General features: G+C 43.1%; 1 protein-coding gene across 9 annotated transcripts in view; it reads right to left on the bottom strand.

The window, feature by feature from the left end:
- Positions 1 to 521: 521 nt before the first annotated feature.
- Positions 522 to 16,786, bottom strand: part of DTNA (dystrobrevin alpha) — a 360,592-nt gene continuing 344,327 nt past the window's right edge. For 8 of the 9 annotated variants that reach the window (XM_090039921.1, XM_090039915.1, XM_090039923.1 and 5 more), the window contains 2 exons: positions 13,901 to 13,949; positions 3,646 to 3,785 (listed from right to left, as the gene is read on the bottom strand). In XM_090039921.1, the coding sequence (XP_089896047.1) occupies positions 13,932 to 13,949 (18 nt within the window). In that variant the 3' untranslated portion in view covers positions 3,646 to 3,785; positions 13,901 to 13,931. Of the gene's footprint in view, positions 3,786 to 13,900; positions 13,950 to 16,786 lie in introns of all 9 variants that reach the window. The other variant, XM_090039920.1, reaches the window with a different exon arrangement.

The raw sequence follows: 16,786 nt of genomic DNA, 5'->3' as shown, positions 1-16,786 counted from the left end.
TATGTGTACATGCCGATCCCGATTTATTTATTTATTTAAGATTGTTCTTCCCGAGGTGTAGCAGCACTTCGTAGTGAATTTCGTCCTGCTAGCTCCAGCCCAGCCTTCCAAATCCTCCTGAATTGCAGTCTCATCCTTGAATATGTTTGTAATACTTCCCAGTTTGGTGTTGTTTGCAAAGTTGCTCAAGAAGCTCTTCCCTTGAGCATCCAAATCATCAGTAAACACATTGAACAGTACTGGACTCAGGATAGACCTCCACTCAAAACCTCCTACCATCCCAATATGCATCCATTTATAATTACCCTTTGTTTGTGGCTATTGAGCCAGTTGTCTGGTTTGTCCAGCTCCCATTTCTCCCAATTTGATCAATGATGGAGAGGCAGGGTGGAGGGGAAGTGGGGGAGGAAACAGTGAAGACCACTGAACAAATAACCTGTTGAAGAAAACTTCATTTCAACTTCAGGAAACAGATGTTCTAAAAGCCACAACAAAGCCACAAACATGCTCTTTGGTAGATTACTTTTAAAAATCTTTTTAATGAAGAAATAATTCCATTCCAAAATATAGACACACAATTAAATAGTTTAATCACTTCAAAATATAACATGTCCCCAGTAGGTTCCAACACACACACAAAACAATACTTAACAGCAATACAAAAAACCCATACAATAGTAGTTCTGTTACAATACCAATGAATAGTGTGAAATCTTTAGTGTCTCTGTCTCAAGTGGTGTCAAGTACAGTAGTTAAAAATGTCTTACAGTTAGTAGCCTCAAGATGTAACTCTTCATACATTTTTGGTTCAAAGGTAAAAATTACTTTTCCCTTCAGGACACAGTGGAGTGCTTGCTGTTTATGGCTCCTTCTGCTGAATTGAACCAATGTAATTGCAGCAACCTGAGGTTGCAATATTTACAAGGTCTATCTACAGTAATCGCCAAGACCAATAAGGATGGAAGAAGATGACTAAAAGTAAAGGCAGACACACCTGTGTTAAATAATGAGGCAACAATTTGGCTCATGCATATAAGAAAATACATATTATATCACAACAAAGGCCACACACCTTTTTATGCAGTTTAGTTAATGTTACTACTTACAGATAACCCATTGTCCACCTTCATTTTGAACATTCAAGAACCCTATTCATCTTCACACTCCTGTCTCCTGCTTCTCAATTTCCCTTCAGTAACAGTAAACCACTCGGGGAGTTTTGACTGCTGTGCTTGGCCATTTTGTAGTTACAAAATGGCCAGTGCTGGGGACTGGGTAACTTTGCTTTATGACAACAAAACACAATCAAAATAATCTTTAACAAGATGACAAAGAACAGCCGGGTTAAAATGTAGCCAGCTTGATGCTTCAAAAACGTTTACAATAGAGATCTGGAAAGCCAAATAAGAAGTGCTTCATTTCAGAGTTCTGAAGTACAAGAAGTCACCTAGAACTCTGTTTGGGATTGCCCTGCTGACACCAGCCCGAGAGAGTGGGGCTTGGCTTGTCAACATTCGTCATTACTATGGGTCCTGAAGCCCTTCCAATGGATTCATACTATTGCACCTATTTCAGACATGATGATGGTGTGTACACAAACATTAGGCTTATGTAATGTAGTTATTACTCCAGGTACAATTAAACATGACATGGGTTGAATCAGTCAGCCATGACATATAATTGTGTTCTTGCTCGGTTCGTCTTTGTTCAGGAAATGCTTGACAGGAATCCTGAGCTGACAGCAACGTTTATAATTTCACTGCAGTAGTTTTAAATGTTGAGTGCTAGGCACTAGTGGAGTCTCACCCATTCCTGAGAGGCGGTTGTAGGAGAGGTATGCCATCAAAGGGTATGATGCCTACCTTATCTGGCTGGCACATGCCACAGAAGCAAAAAACAGTGATTGGGGAAAAAAAAACCTATAAAAAGACATCTGGTAGCAATAGTGTCCGTTGATTTGGGTGTCTGAGACCACACTCAGATATACAAGGGGTTGTGGACAAGAAATCTGCATAAACAATAATACGAAACTGAAAAATCACAGTAGCTCTTTCATACAGATCCATCTTACCCGAAAGCAGTCCCATTGAAACAGCCATGAGACTAAAGACTGCCTGCAGACTAACACCGATTTACAAGCTACGCATCAATCTAATTTATAAGTGGTAGGACACATCCTTAGATGTTACCACAGAACAGAAGTTAGACATGCATTGGGTTGTTTTAAATCAATACCTTATTACTCACTGTTAGTAGGTTGTGCCAGATATGGAATATCTGTATGAAATCACACTGTTTTCAGGGCCGCTAGACAGTGTAACTTTATTCAGAAGTAATAACCTATGTGTGAGATATTACTAAATACTTTGCTTCAATCCCTGCTCAAAACTATATGTTGGATAATAGTAATGGTAGGGCAAGCAACTTATAGCTAGTACTTCCTTTTTATAATCCTGAATGATCAAAAAGCCTCAATTTCTCCTCAAATTCTCCAGGGCTAATATAAAATGTTAAGAGTTACTTACAGGGACAAAACTCCAGCTTTGTAACTCTATGCCTATTCTCTCAGAAACATCCACTGCTTTTCTTGTGCTTTTCCCTGATAGTTATGTCTCCATTCAGCTCTGAAAGAGAGTCTCACTACACATTTCCAAGAGTGCATGCAGAACATCTGGTGGCTGGCTAAGGCAATACACATTTGGAAATAAAAGAAAACAGTTGCAAGCGCACTTTTAAGCCTGTACATTTAAAGCTGAAGGCCTCAAAAATAACATGATGGATTTGGAGAAAAAATGGGAAGAGCCAATCGGTTGAACACATGCTTACTAAAGCTAAAACATCAATGAAACAATACCATGGAAGATTATACATAACTTCAGTCAGTTCAGGGATCTTATGGCACCTGTGGTTTATAAACAGCTTTAGTAACGAGTATTTCAAAACATAGTTCACAGTTTTAAGAAGATCTGTGCTGATTTAAAAACTAGATTCTATATAATTTGAATGTTGCCATTTGTATATGATATTTATTTGGAAAAAATATTTACACTAACTTCTATGGCTGATTTTTAGATTATTTTGAAAGAAAACATTCCTAAATTACACGTTAGCCCTAAATTAGAGAGGTGTTTTTTTTTTTTTTTACTGCATTTTGTACAAGTCCTTTTATGTAAAGACTTGCAAACAAATTGCAGATAGAGCCTGGTACTTTGCTTTTGGGCTACTAGATATATACACTCAGGAGTATAATCATTTATTGTTAAATGCATAATTGTAGCTTTTTATTTCTTCTGTGGAAAAAATGTACAGTGTATAGTAAACTGTTCTACTAAAATCTCAAAGTATTCAGAAATCAAATTCCTATCTATAAACAGTATTAATATTGTCGTTGTAAACTGAACAGGTTCAACATCATGTGCAAAGGGTTTACATGTTTAGTTAGTGCTGCTGTTGTTTTGTAACAGCAGTACACATTTCAGCCTGTGTTCTTCACCGATAATGAGCCATGTTACAGAAGATGTAGCTAATAAGAGTTAGCTTTAAACAAAAGTCTTTTTCTCAAAACACACACCTACAGACTACAACTCTTAGAACAAAAGTACTGTGCTACAGTCCTCAGAACTTAGTTAGTCATTTGATTTTTTTGTCAAGAGACGCTGCACCTGTTGGTTCCATTCTTCCGTGAAGTTTGCAGCTAGGTTTTCATCATCATCATCTGTTCGAAGGCAGCTCTCCTCATCATCAGTTCGTACATAGCTTTCGTTGTCTGCCTGACTGCAGCTTGCCTGTGAAACAACATATAGGACCATTTTTCAAAAGGAATGTTGTCTGCTTCCATTTCCTTCCTTACATAGCCTCCCAGAGATTGCTTCCCTGCAATGTAAAGGAGGTGCAGACACAAATACATGCAGCCCCTCAGCTTGTTGCAACCTTCCTTGTGTAGAATTGAAGTGGACTGGAGAATTTCACATTGATTCTCCACACTGGTGCATTTTTCTGTGTATGTAAAGCTGATCTGCTATTAAATGTAACCATCTCAAAAACAATGCTGGCCTTCATAACTCAAGTAGGATGCTTCTCTCTGACTCAGTTTCCTGAGTGGTGCTTTTTCTTATTCTGCAGGATCAGTAACTTTTCACATTACGAGAATGGGAGGCTTCCTAGTTTTATTCAGCGATGGGAAAAATGGTAAGATATTTGGAAGTTCTCAGTGCTGCAGAGGAATACCCGAGGGCCTAGGTTAAGGTAGCATAGTAGATGCTTTTGCCTGACATATTGAACCTGGAGTTTTCCCATTCCTATTTGCACCTCACCACCAAAGGTTCATGGGACCATTTTATCCTTTTTCCTGTGAACTTTCTCAATTAATCAAATCTATGTTACAGTAGAACTGATTGTAACATACTGGACTGGAAAGTATGGATGCAGACCCTCTGCTGTTCATGCCAGATGAAAACTTTGTACCCAGTTTTAGAGCTAAAATGCAAAATGTTTTGATAAACAAAGGATCTATTAAATATGGTGAACAGAGGTAAGTCAGGGTGAAGTTATATGTTATACTTAGCCAATCCTAAGGGCACTTAAAATGCAAGCATCTGCTTGTTAAAGCTTGGTAACCTGTGCTAAGTACCCTCTGAGAGCCTCAAAGTTATGCCACGTCCGGCACGGGTTAACTCCGGCCATGCTAACTAAGCTCATGTTAGGGCAACTTCAGTCTGCTCCATGGAGATAAAATGAACAATTTGCAGTCCCCCAGCATCCCAGGATTCACTGCTCCCAGCCCTCCCTCTTCTCCCTCAGAGCAGGAATAGAGCCCAGGTTTCCTAGCTCCTAGCCACACCCCTGCTCATCAGCCCTCTCCTGGCAAGTCGCAGCTCCGCAGGCAAGAAGTAGTATTAACCCTTAATGTGTGACTGCACACAGCAGGTGCATCCAGACATGTGTGGACATTTGGTTCCCTGGGGACAAACAGAAATAGTGCACTTTGCACTGCCGCTACTTGTCCTGGGGAATGCCTGTGCCATGCATGCTTACACACACGGCAAGTTGCCCTGGGTGGGGTAGAAGAGGCTGGGACAAGCATTGGGCTGGCCCCAGCAACCTTATCTGGGGTCCCGGGGCCACAGCCACCGTGATTCTGCTGCATGGAGCTTGGCTCACAGAGGAGCACAGCTCTAGGTGGCCTGGCTCCACTTTTCAGCAGCATGCGTTGGCCGAGTGTATGTTGCTTCATTTTTTTTCCTGTGGTTTATTTTGACCCCTGGATATAAAGGGGTCAAAAAAAAACCTGCGGAACCCCCCCAGTGCAGTGCATACTTCACCAGTGTGCCTTTGTGGTGTGGAGAACACCAGACTGTGCAGTATGTGGCCAGTGCCACATACCTCACAACCATGCTCGTCTAGACATACCCAGCATATTCTAACTTTAACACTACTTAACATTTCACAAGTTTGATATGGTCCAAGTGTAAAGTGTAACTTCACCCTTAGGTAGTTACGGTTGTCCCTCTTTCTCAAAGTGTTTTAATGAACCTAAAGGAGATGCTTCTGAGAGACTCTTGCAATATCTTGTCATGTCCAAAGGAATTAAAAATGGTATACTGATCTTTATCTCCTTGTTTCAGTCAGTCTTAAAAACTGAACATTAGATTTGACTGATAAATTAAGGAAAAGTGCATAGACATTAGTGATAAGAAAGCCTCAAAACCTTTTGAAGTTTACTTTGAATAAACTTCTAAAAAAGGATCTAACACTTCTCTGCATTTAAGCCCACAGACATTGCTGGAAATCTCATTTAAAAAAATCAGGGCAGGATTTGGCACTTGCCTTCAGATCTGGATAGCGGCACAAAATTAAATAGAGGGCAATTGAAGAGGGAGGGCAATTACTTTTTTTTTTAACTTCTAAATGTTCAGTTTGCATTTGAGGCTGGTGTTTATTTGCTAATTTTAGGATTATATAAATATAGGCATCTCATAGCTCTTCATAGCATCATTATAAACCACAAGAGGCATATATGCAACCAAGAACATTCAAATGCATTTACGATGTACTATGTAGCCCTGAACAAGTATTTGTGGGATGTGGAGGGGTCAGTCTAGATTTTCTGGATGTTTGTTTCTGTTGCACACCTAGCATTAGGACGAAGAGATAGTTTTATACAAGAAATGTCAAATACCAATGAATCTTAAAATTCTATACAGAAGTATTGTGATAATGCCATAATCAATCACAAGCTGAGGCTCAAACAGTTTGTAATATTGTAATAGCTTATTCACTGGAGCCTGGTATGTATAATTTAATGCACAGGCTCTTTCCTGTTATTGCATGCATGCCAGTGTTTTTAATAACCCAAGTTTTCAATGTTAAAGTTGAAAAATAAAGCACTGAGGCTATCAAGTTGAAGTTGTTCATCCCTGTTAAGTTGGGTTATTAAAAGCACTGGCATGCATGCAACAAGGTGGGAGGGCAATCCCCACTGCTCCCCACTTCCCTGAGGCTGCTACAGCATGGGGCAGTGGGGAGTTGCCCCCCACTCCCCTGCCTGGCAGCAGCCGGTGAATGGGGGTTTCTTTTTAAACAACCAGGAGCTGGGGTGGGTGGGGCAGCCATGGGGGGACTGGAGGAGCAGGCGGGGGTTAGGGGGGTGCTCAGGGGGCTGGGGGAACAGGCAGGGGATGGGGCCTGGCAGGGGTCCCCCCATGGTCCCCTTCCCACTCCTCCAGCATCCCTTCCCCCACCCTCTACTTACCAGCATGGAGTTACTAAGTCTGCTGCAGCCAGTGGGGACTGCCTGAATCACTGAAGCTCTCTGAATCTTTTCCAGATCGCTTTGGAGAGCTTTGAATCAATTTGGACCTTTTAATTGGTCCCCTGATTCAATTTGGATTTGGAGATCTGGCTGCCAAATCAGGCTGAATCTCCTCCGAATTGAATCAGTACCTGAAGCTCCACCCAGCCCTACCTGGCACACTCTGAATAAGCTACCCATTGCCAAACCTCCAGTGGCAACTGCTGTGTGGGGCTCTGGCCACAGGCTCTTTTGCTTGCCACTCACTGGCAGCATGCCCTGTCTCCGAGGAGGAGAAGGAGATTCTTTTCCATGCCTTCCTGGACTGCTACCAGCTGCAGCTGCTCTTTGCTGCCCTCAGCACCCTCTTCTGCATATTGGACAGACCTCTCTGAGACTGTGTACATCTCTATCCTGTACCAAGTGGCCATGGGGATCATAACTGCCTGGCCAATTTTCTGCTGGGCTAGGGCAAGATGGTGACTCTGAAATGCCACAGAAATTGGCTTGCAGGGACTGGCTCTAATGACTTCCTGCAACTCTTCCACTTCCTGGTCCAGGTGCCTGCTACATTTGAATTTCAACACTTCACCTTACAACAAAACATGGGCCAGTTAGTGTTATGATGGGCCACTGAGGGGTACTCTGCAAGATGGAAGATAGACAATTGGTCCTACATGTGTAACCCCATGAGAGTCATGCCCCATAAAAGACAGGGCATTGTTTTTTTTTAATAGTCTTGATCAGTAGTGCTCAAACTTCTGCTCTGTGAGCTAGATGACTGGCACAAGGCAAGTCCATGGGCCAGATTCCATGTATGGGGTTGGTCCATGGGTGCAATTTGGTGTGTTGGCTTGGGATGAGCATGCGCATCACATCTGGCTGCACAGTGGCTTAACCCCACAAACTGCAGAGTGATCCCGCATCTGGCTACGGAGTAACCCTACGGTGTGCTGGTACAATTTAGTGTACAGGGCTATGTCATCTGACCTGTGGGTCTCCTCATGGGTCTGAAAAATTGTTAGCATGGATGCAGCGACTAATATGCGACTAATGATGCAACTGCTCCCTTGCTGCCAAATTTCCAGACTGAGGGGGAGACCTGCTGGTCAGATCACGTGGCCTCATAGGTCAGATCTGGTCTACAAGCCAGAGGTTGAGTACCACTCGTCTTGATGTTCCAATAATCAAGCTAACTTTTCTTTGGGCAAATTTGCTGCCTGATACCTAATTCTGGTTTCTCTCCTCCTATTTTACAGTTTTGAGACTCTCTGTAGCTCTTTTCAAATTCGTAACTCTACCTATGGAGACCAATTTTTAGCACCAACCAGGGTTTCAGCTTTAGTTAAGTGGGAGAGGGAGGGTAAATCAGCTGAATATTAGGCTCTGCCTCTACTCTATGCAGCCACAACTCTGGAAAAAACCATTTTTCCTTCACTTTGCCTTCTAAAAACAAGGCATGTATTATATTCCAGGGTCCTGTGTGTGGGAAAATATGGAAGCTTAAAAAGTTGTCATTTTTAATTGTATTTTATGGAAAGGAAATACTTGTTATGGTGTTTTACCCATCTACCCTGCATCAAATACGAGGTAGCTTATCCTCCTTTGATTAGCAAGAATTTATTGAAGGCTAAGGATGTGTACAGAGGCACTTACTGCAGAGTATCTGATACGCTGCAAATTCACACCCCAGTTTACCTCAAAGTAACTTGTTCATGTAGGCTGCTTATACATGTGATGGGGGTTTAGTCCCCTAAATTAAATGGTGGGTTTTTAATTGTGATGATTAAAAACCCACCATTTCAATTTAGGGGCTTCCATCACCATTATGGTGAGGAGCCCGATCCTTTTTTCCCCCCGTGGAGGCTGCCGGCCTCTCCCACAGCCAGGAGGTGAGCTTCCAGTGAGCTGAGTGACCTCTGAGCTGTGGGGGGGCCCTGGTCCTTCCCTCCACAGCGGCAGTGCTCTCTAGAGCCGCGTGGGTGAGTTGCTAGTGGGTGGGTGCTGCCTGGGGGGAAGATTTGGGGCTACCCACAGCTCATGGCCCGCCAACAGCTCACCTCCTGACTGTGGGAGAGGCAGGCAGGCTCCATGGAAAAAAACAAAAAAAGGATCAGGTCCCTTGCTGCTTTTTATTTTCCACTCTATAGAGCCTGCTCACGTGAGCTGCTGTTGGGTGGGGGGGGCATGGTCCTTCCCTCCACAGCAGCGGCACCCCCCCGGGGCCACCCAGGTGGGGTGCTAGCTGCACGGGTGCTGCCCCAGCTTGCAGGCAGCACCCACTGGATCCAACTCTTTCCTGAGCCTGTGTTCTGGAAGCCCGCCGGGTGCTGGTCCCCACACAGGCTCAGGAAAGAGTTGGATCCAGTGGGTGCTGCCTGCAAGCTGAGGCAGCACCCATGCAGCTAGCACCCCACCTGGGAGGCCCCAGTGGGGGTGCTGCCACCATGAAGGGGAAGACTGGGCCCCCACCGCCGCTCAGGGGCTACACAGCTCAATGGCAGCTCACATGGGCAGCCTCTGCTGAGGAAAAAAAACCCAGCAAGGAGCTGACCTTTTTAAAAAAATTTTTTGTGCCTGTGGAGCTTGCCCGCCTCTCTCATGGATTGGGGGTGGGGTGGGGGGCAAGCTGCTGGTGGGCCCTGAGTTGCAGAGAACCCCAGATCTTCCCTCCATGGTGGCAGTGCCCCCCGGGGCCACCTGGGGGGGCAGCTAGCAAGTGGGTCCTGCCTCAGGTCACAGGCAGCACGCAGTTCGATCCAGCTGTTCCCTGAGCCTGAGCTGGTGCAGCACCCACCCACTAAGAGCCTGCCTGGGCAGCCCCAGGGGGTGCCACTACCATGGAAGGAATGACTGGGGCCTTCTGCAGCTCAGGGCCTGCTTGTCCCACAGGCAGCTCAGCTCCCATCCACAGGAGACAGGGGCAGGCTCCAAGAAAAAAAACAAACGATCGGGCCCCTCACTGCTTCTGCCCACCGCTTTCCTCAGTTGGGGAGTGAGGGTAGGGGGGTGAACTGTCAAAGGCCTACAACATTACAAGTAGCTATGGTGCAAAGTAAACTACATGCGGATGTGGTTTAGTTTGCAATGTAGCAAACTCATTTAAATCATAAAACCCTCCCTGCATGTGTACAATTAAACAGCAAAAATGGCCAATTTAATCACGTGTACAAGCCCCCATAGTTCTATCCTCAGAGAACTTTAGTTTGTTGCTCCATTAAAAAATGTAAATATACTTTAATGTCACTTGTTTTAATATGAAAGCATAAATTGAAAACACAATTAAATTATATTTATATTACAGGAACCCACTTTCTCTCTTGAGAATGCATTTGTTACATTTATGCCATATGTTTCCAGGATCATTTCCATAGAATATCATATAGCATTACTGTAAAACATAAATAGGCTACTTCAGTCAAAAGTAATAAAGTATATGACTTTATAAGTCAGAAACAAATGAAACAATGGGACTGGTTGTCAACAATATCATCATACTCATGTACAATGCACTGTTCTGACTTTTCCTGTCCTTTTCCCTAATCAATTTCATTTTTATAAGAACAATTCCATTGGATGAATATTGCTTTGAGGTAGAAAGGTCACTTGGTCTTGAATCTAACCCGAAGTGCTACAGTACTGACATTATTTCTAAGTATTTCCTCCATACAACTGAGTGGGTTTCCAAGCAGTGGGAATGCATGTTTCATAGTTCCCTGATATTACACAGCTGTTGAGACCCAAATGGAAAAGTATACTGAAAATTACCTGAATACTTGTTTATTCTTAATAAAGATTCAAGTAAAAATAAGCCACTTGCTTTTGGGTAAGTGTCCTAGATAATCTCCTTTCAGTATGTCTCATCAGGGTAATTAAATTCATAATACTATATATCAACATATGCACTATGTAAATAATTGTATCATGAAGCCCACATGCCCCATGCACAATACACATCACTGAAATGTAACCTGTTTTTAATTTCTGCTGATTTGAGCCGTAATTGACTAATAGTGCTGAAATACATTGAGGGAAGAACTCTAGTTTCTGTAGCTGCCCACTTTCAGGCTGCACTATAAAGGCTCATCTTTTTAACAAGTCTGCTGAGAGAGTGAATACAGCCAAAAGTAATTAAGTCAAAGGAAAACGGGGAGTTTCTGTATGTGTTTATTTGGTGCTTAGGATATTTTGTAGTGTGGCTATTTTTTTTTCTTTCCACGTTTACCCCAATGATTGGAAACTGCTTTACAGGGGTCAAAATTTTAGCATCAGTTACTTGCACGTAACTGTCAGTGAACCTAGTTAAAGCTACACAGCAGTAGCCAAGAGATGCATTTTGCCATCAAATGCATTTTGCCATCAAATTTATGCATAAACAAGAAACCTTTTAATCAGTTACTAATTGCAGCCATGCCTAGAATGAACCATTTTGGCTACTTAATTGTGTAAACTGGTTTACACAGGACAAAGAAAAAAGGAATCTCTATATCTCATGTCACAGAGGTTTGAGTTCACATTGTTAATATCTGGGCAGGAAAGCAAATAAGACCATTGTAATAGGTACTAAAAGTGGCGCAGATAAGCTCTTTAGTTTTACCTGTCATCTGAAAATGGCACCCCCAAAATAGAGTGCTCCTTAACACCTTTCCAATACATTAGCTGAACTTTAGCTCAGACAGCAGAGTTCCATATGCTGAATTATGATAATATCTGGCTGTATCCCTGCACTCAAAACTTTCAAAGTCCAGGGAATTGTAATAAGCATCTATTATAACAATTGCTATATGTCATAATATGAATAGTTCCTCCTGAGAGGATTATAAAGAGAATGCAGTGTAGGTCAACTAGCATTCTGGCACGTAGCCCAGGTTCTGTAGTAAACCGAGGCTTCATATGCTATTCTACTGGAGCTCAAAGGAGTCAAATGTGGATTCCACTGATTGTAATGGCAACTTACTGGCAGCTGGGAGTGATGGAATTTATTATATGAGTTCTTACTATATGTAGTGGCCACTATTATGTTTCTGTAGTAAGTGTTTCTTGTTGCTGTAGTATGCGTGCATCTTTCAGCCTTTAACATATTGGGAACTAAGGAATAGAAACATTAAGGGTATGTTGTGACCGAGTTCTCCAGACCTCTTTCTGGGTCCCTGGGAACCTCCTCTTCCCCTTAGTTCCTCCCCAAACCTCCAGAATGCTTTAGGTGTCACCCTTCATGATGACCTTCTGGAGCTGCAGCCACCCTGCTGAGGAGCAGGCTCCAGGATGGTACTGCTGGGCCTCTCTCAAGGTCTAGGCTTATACCTGCTCTAAGCCCAGCCCTCTTTGTGAGTCAGGTGACTGTCTCACCTGCTGGCTACCTGGGTTAGCTGATTCTCAATTAGCCTTGGCCCATACCTGTCAGCGGCTTCACAGGCTACTTGCCCTCTTAAAGTGGCAGGCACCTCAAATGCCCTGCCATATATGTCTACACCATGGTGGCGATATGCCCCAGCAAGGAAGATCGTGAGCACACTTTAGGCACTTGCTCCAAGTTTGTACACTCCAAACTTGGCTATGTTTGCTCTACAGGGGCATGTCTAGATGACAGTGCACATGAAGTTTGCAGCATCTCAAAGCTGTTTGAGACACCACAAACTGCAGACAGCGCATGTGCAACTGTTTGCTGCACTGCTAATTTTCAGTGCAATGTCAAAACCTGATACCAGGATCTCCGTAACAAAAAAAGGTGGTGCAACAAATACAGCAGCAGTGTGTGCCACCATAATAGGAGCCTAGCAATCTAGAGCCATGCTCTGGTTGCTGTCAAGGCTTCATGCAGCCAGATCAGTGCTGCTGCTGCCTCACAGGCCCCCAGTTTCCCCTCCCCACTCAGGGCACTTTGGTGTGTGCTGGAGCAAGTGTGCAAAGGCATCCCCTGGGGCACAAAGCAATAGTACAAATATATGCCGGGGCAAATGCATGCCCCTATTTGTAGGGACATGTCCAAGACCTCTATCTCTAGTTTGTGAGTGGCTGCTGAGGACAACCTTGGAGAAAACTCACTAGCTCACTTATGAGCTTGCAGCAGGTAGGCAAAACAAGAGCGGGCTTGGGTTTACTGAGGAATGCTCATATTGGGTCATGTTGCTGCCATCAAATAGACACATCCTGAGTGACTCACCTAAAGTCTATCAGGAAGCTGAAGGCAGAGATGGGTTTCCTGAGTCCCAGACTAGTGCCCTAATCACTAAAGCCTCCTTCCTGTCTGCTGGGTAATTTATGAATCACCACTGGCAGTTAAGAAGCCCACTTCCCTAAGCTTCCTGCTTAATAGAATGTGGGGGGTAAGATAAAAGAGAGGGTGTGGAGATGATCCTCAGGACTTTGACTAAGCTTTTGGATGGCTATAGGGGCAGATCCAGAAGGGATGCAGCAGCATGGCTGCACTCTATTCTAGCTGTGCTACACTTGAGCTCTTGGTGTAGGTCTGGCTTTCATGTAGCTTTGGAGCCCAGTGAGTGAGTGCTGCCACTGCTGTTCACATGCCCTCCTTTCTCCTGCTGTTAACTTCAGGGAGTAAGGGGTGGGGTGAACAGCGGCAGTGTTCAGCCCTTGGGCTCTGGAGCTGGGCAAATGTAGTGGCTCCAGCCAGGCCCTGCCCCAATCTGCTGGTGAGCTCACAGAGCTCAGTGCTAACACAGAGCTCTGGCAGGAGCCCTTGCTGACTGAGCAGCAGAGACCCTGGTTTTCTTTGATAAAAAATCCCCAATTTTCAGTTAAAAAAGTAACCCCAAATCCACATTTTCCCATGGTTAAAATGAAGCACCACTAATATGTGTGTGTGTGTATTTATTTATTTATTAGTGGTGTTTCATTTTAATCAAAGAAAAATGTGGATTTTAGGTTACTTTTTTAAAACTGAAAATTTGGTTTTGTTTTGTTTTTTTTTTAATCAGAGAAAACCAGGATCCCTGATCATTAGATATGACTTAGAGAGAACTTATGTTTTAGATTTCTGGGCATAAGAAAGGGAAGAAACAGCACTGTCACACATGCAGATGACTCAGTGCAAAATACACGTTACCAGGGTTTGAGGAGAAAATTCTTCTCTATTAAGATAATACTTACTTGAGAGGAGAGTGATAGAAGGATATTGCACTCAACCTTGAAGACTGACCTGTAGATAACAAAGGGTATAAAACAAGAACATGACCAGTTAAGCCCGTGAGCAGCTAAGCCAGTGTATTATTCCAAAGCAAGTCATGCATAAGAACAGAAATAAAAAGACCAAATAATGAACAAAGGAAATGAAGTGAAGGAATACATACAGCATGAAACAAAAACAGCACCACAGCTGCTAAACATGAGCCAATAAGCATTGTTAGCATTTAGATTTGTGGTCTAAATGTGTTCTTCCTTGTACAACTGTGTGTTTGCTACATGCTCCTGAGAAAGCTGAAATAGAAGGCTCTCTTGGGATTCCTAGTTACTATCTCATGTATCATGTCTTTCTGTTGCTGCCACAAAGCAGAAAAGCAGCTTCTTTGTCAACAATCTGGTGTCACCCAGAACCTAGTGGCTCACAGTTTCCTTTGAAAAAATTGTGTTTGACGGTAAAGTCACACTGGGGTTTTTGCAGTCATCTCTCATGCAACGAGAAATCTACATGTTTGTCTATAAGATCTGTTTTCACATGCAGTAGAATGCTACCATTGAAATCTTTCTTCAATCAACAATGAACATTGTAAACTTAATGGTTTTCTTTCTATAAGATTATTTCAGTCAACAATTGTATTATGACAATAGTTGTACAACCATGAGATATTTTAGGTTTAGCTGAATGGGAAATAGGGATAAATGTGATAAGGAAAGGCTCATTTGCAGTTCCAGTGACTGGATCCAAAGCGAACACATTCAAGCAGCCACTAGAATACTTGGAAAAAAAGTTTCCATTTTTACCATTTTTTCTCACTTTCCTAAATTAAGATAAAAGAATGTATACATTTTTGCCATTATAGGCTAGTCTGTGATATCATATGGAAAGCATAAAATACCAGAGTTAAGCCAAAAGCACAGGGAAAGAGCCAAAACCATAGAACAATTTTCATAGAGGCTGTGACCTGGCTAACTTTCAGTCCTCCTAATAATTCTTACTCACATTAGCACTAATGCCACCTCTTGGGTACATGGGCTAGAGGCAGATATTAGACATAAACCGGTTTAAAGCTTTGAAAAACTGGTTTAAACCTGTAACAGAATAGCTATTTAGTATACATAAACCAGTTTGAAAATGTCTGAAACTGATTTGACATAAACCTGGTTGGATGTACTATCAAATTTAACTGATTTCGGTCAAACCAGCTTCTGCAATGTCTGTCCCAGATCCCTTCCTGGTTTAACTTAAACCAGAGTTCCCCAGCATCCCAGATGATTTGCAGTCCTGGGCAGGGCTCTCACCTCCACACCAGAGCTGGCCCTGCCCCTCTGCTCCCTAGCTGGAGCTCCGGCAAAGACTTGCAGGCACAGCAGGGTTTGCCTGGCTTCCCCCTGCCCCATTCTCCAATCACCACAGGCTGCTCAAGCAGGGATCCCTCCTTCCTCTGTCCCACAGCATGGACCGTAGCCAGCATGTGGTATGCTAGCTAATGCTTAGAGGTGTCTGTGTAAGGCAGACACAGGACAAAGGCAGATAGGACAGTGTCTGCTTAGGGCTTTGTGGAGCTAATCAATAGGTCATCTGGTAATGTCCCTCCTTGGAATGTTCCCTTCCTTGGAAAAAGTTGTTAAAAGAAGAGCTTGAACTAATGAGAGAGCCTTTGTTTTCTGATGAGCTGATAAATGCTGATAACAGAGATGATAAATGCTCTGTTATCGGGGGGGGGGGGGGGAATCCCTCCCTAATCAGACCATCCTGCTGGGGCCTGGCCACACCCCCCTTCAGCTCAGCACCATGGAAGGGAAGGGCAGGCTGCTGTAGCACCCCCCCCCCCGCCTCAGCTTCTAGCTTAGGCACATGCCTGCAGTGGCTTGAGTGTCTTCAGTCCAGAGGGGATGTCTGTACAGTTACAAACCAGTTCAACCTAGCCAGGTTAGACTAACCTGCAAAGACTGAATCAATTTAGGCTCAGGCTTTTTGAATGTCTGTCTCTAGCCATGATGACTACTTGCAGTTAATATAATAGTGACCATAGTCACCAATGGAAAGTATTGTTTAACTTACAATTTCTTATTGTCAAATATTTATCCTATAGACCTATATAGCTCATAGCTTCTTTGCAAAAGTCCAGCAGACTATCCTATTAAGAAAAGTTTAAAGCTGTCTTTTCACTCAATTTAACTGTTTTAAATCTTTTCTCTTTTGTTTTGTGCTCAGTGGAAACAAGCTAAAGTGCCTACAATATGATGTTGGGAAGAGTACCCCTTGGATGAAAACTTAGCTGTATTGAAGTCACTGGAAATTTTCTGGTGAATTCAGTGGCAAACGGATTTTACCAATGTCTTTCTAGCGGTATTGGGAAAAGAAAACAGAAAAAAATCTGTTTTGGTTGAACCTAAAACAATTCTGAAACAAATTGTTCAAATGTATACATCGCACCCTAATAGCCCTAGATTTGCAACATACAAGCACACTTAATATCATGCAATGGGTATTGTTATGAGTAATCCTACTGTAATCACTGGGTCTCCTCATGTAAATGTTGCTGAAGTACTGCTATACTGGTTCCAATTCTGCAACTGAGTCTGTGATGATAATGCTTGACAGATGTTACCATTAAGGTTTTCCTGCTAAGTAATAAAATCATTGCTTCCCCTGTTCTGTTTTAGCAGTTGCATCTCATTTACTTAGTGTAAGCTTAACAGCATTTGCTATTGATCCTGGATAAGAACAGTGACACAATGTTGAGTTCCTGCCCATTGCTGCTTTACAGGGATACTGCATAGCAATGCTGCTGCTGATGAAATGTCATTGAAGCCTCAGAGATCGTCACAATGATATGGCTTTCTAGAAGCCAT

This window comes from Crocodylus siamensis, chromosome 3 (genome assembly GCF_052110815.1).
Source record: "Crocodylus siamensis isolate JL-2025a chromosome 3, ASM5211081v1, whole genome shotgun sequence".
NCBI classification, from domain to species: domain Eukaryota; kingdom Metazoa; phylum Chordata; order Crocodylia; family Crocodylidae; genus Crocodylus; species Crocodylus siamensis.
Note: the sequence above shows the minus strand (reverse complement) of the source record. Positions and strands in the feature narration are given on the sequence as shown.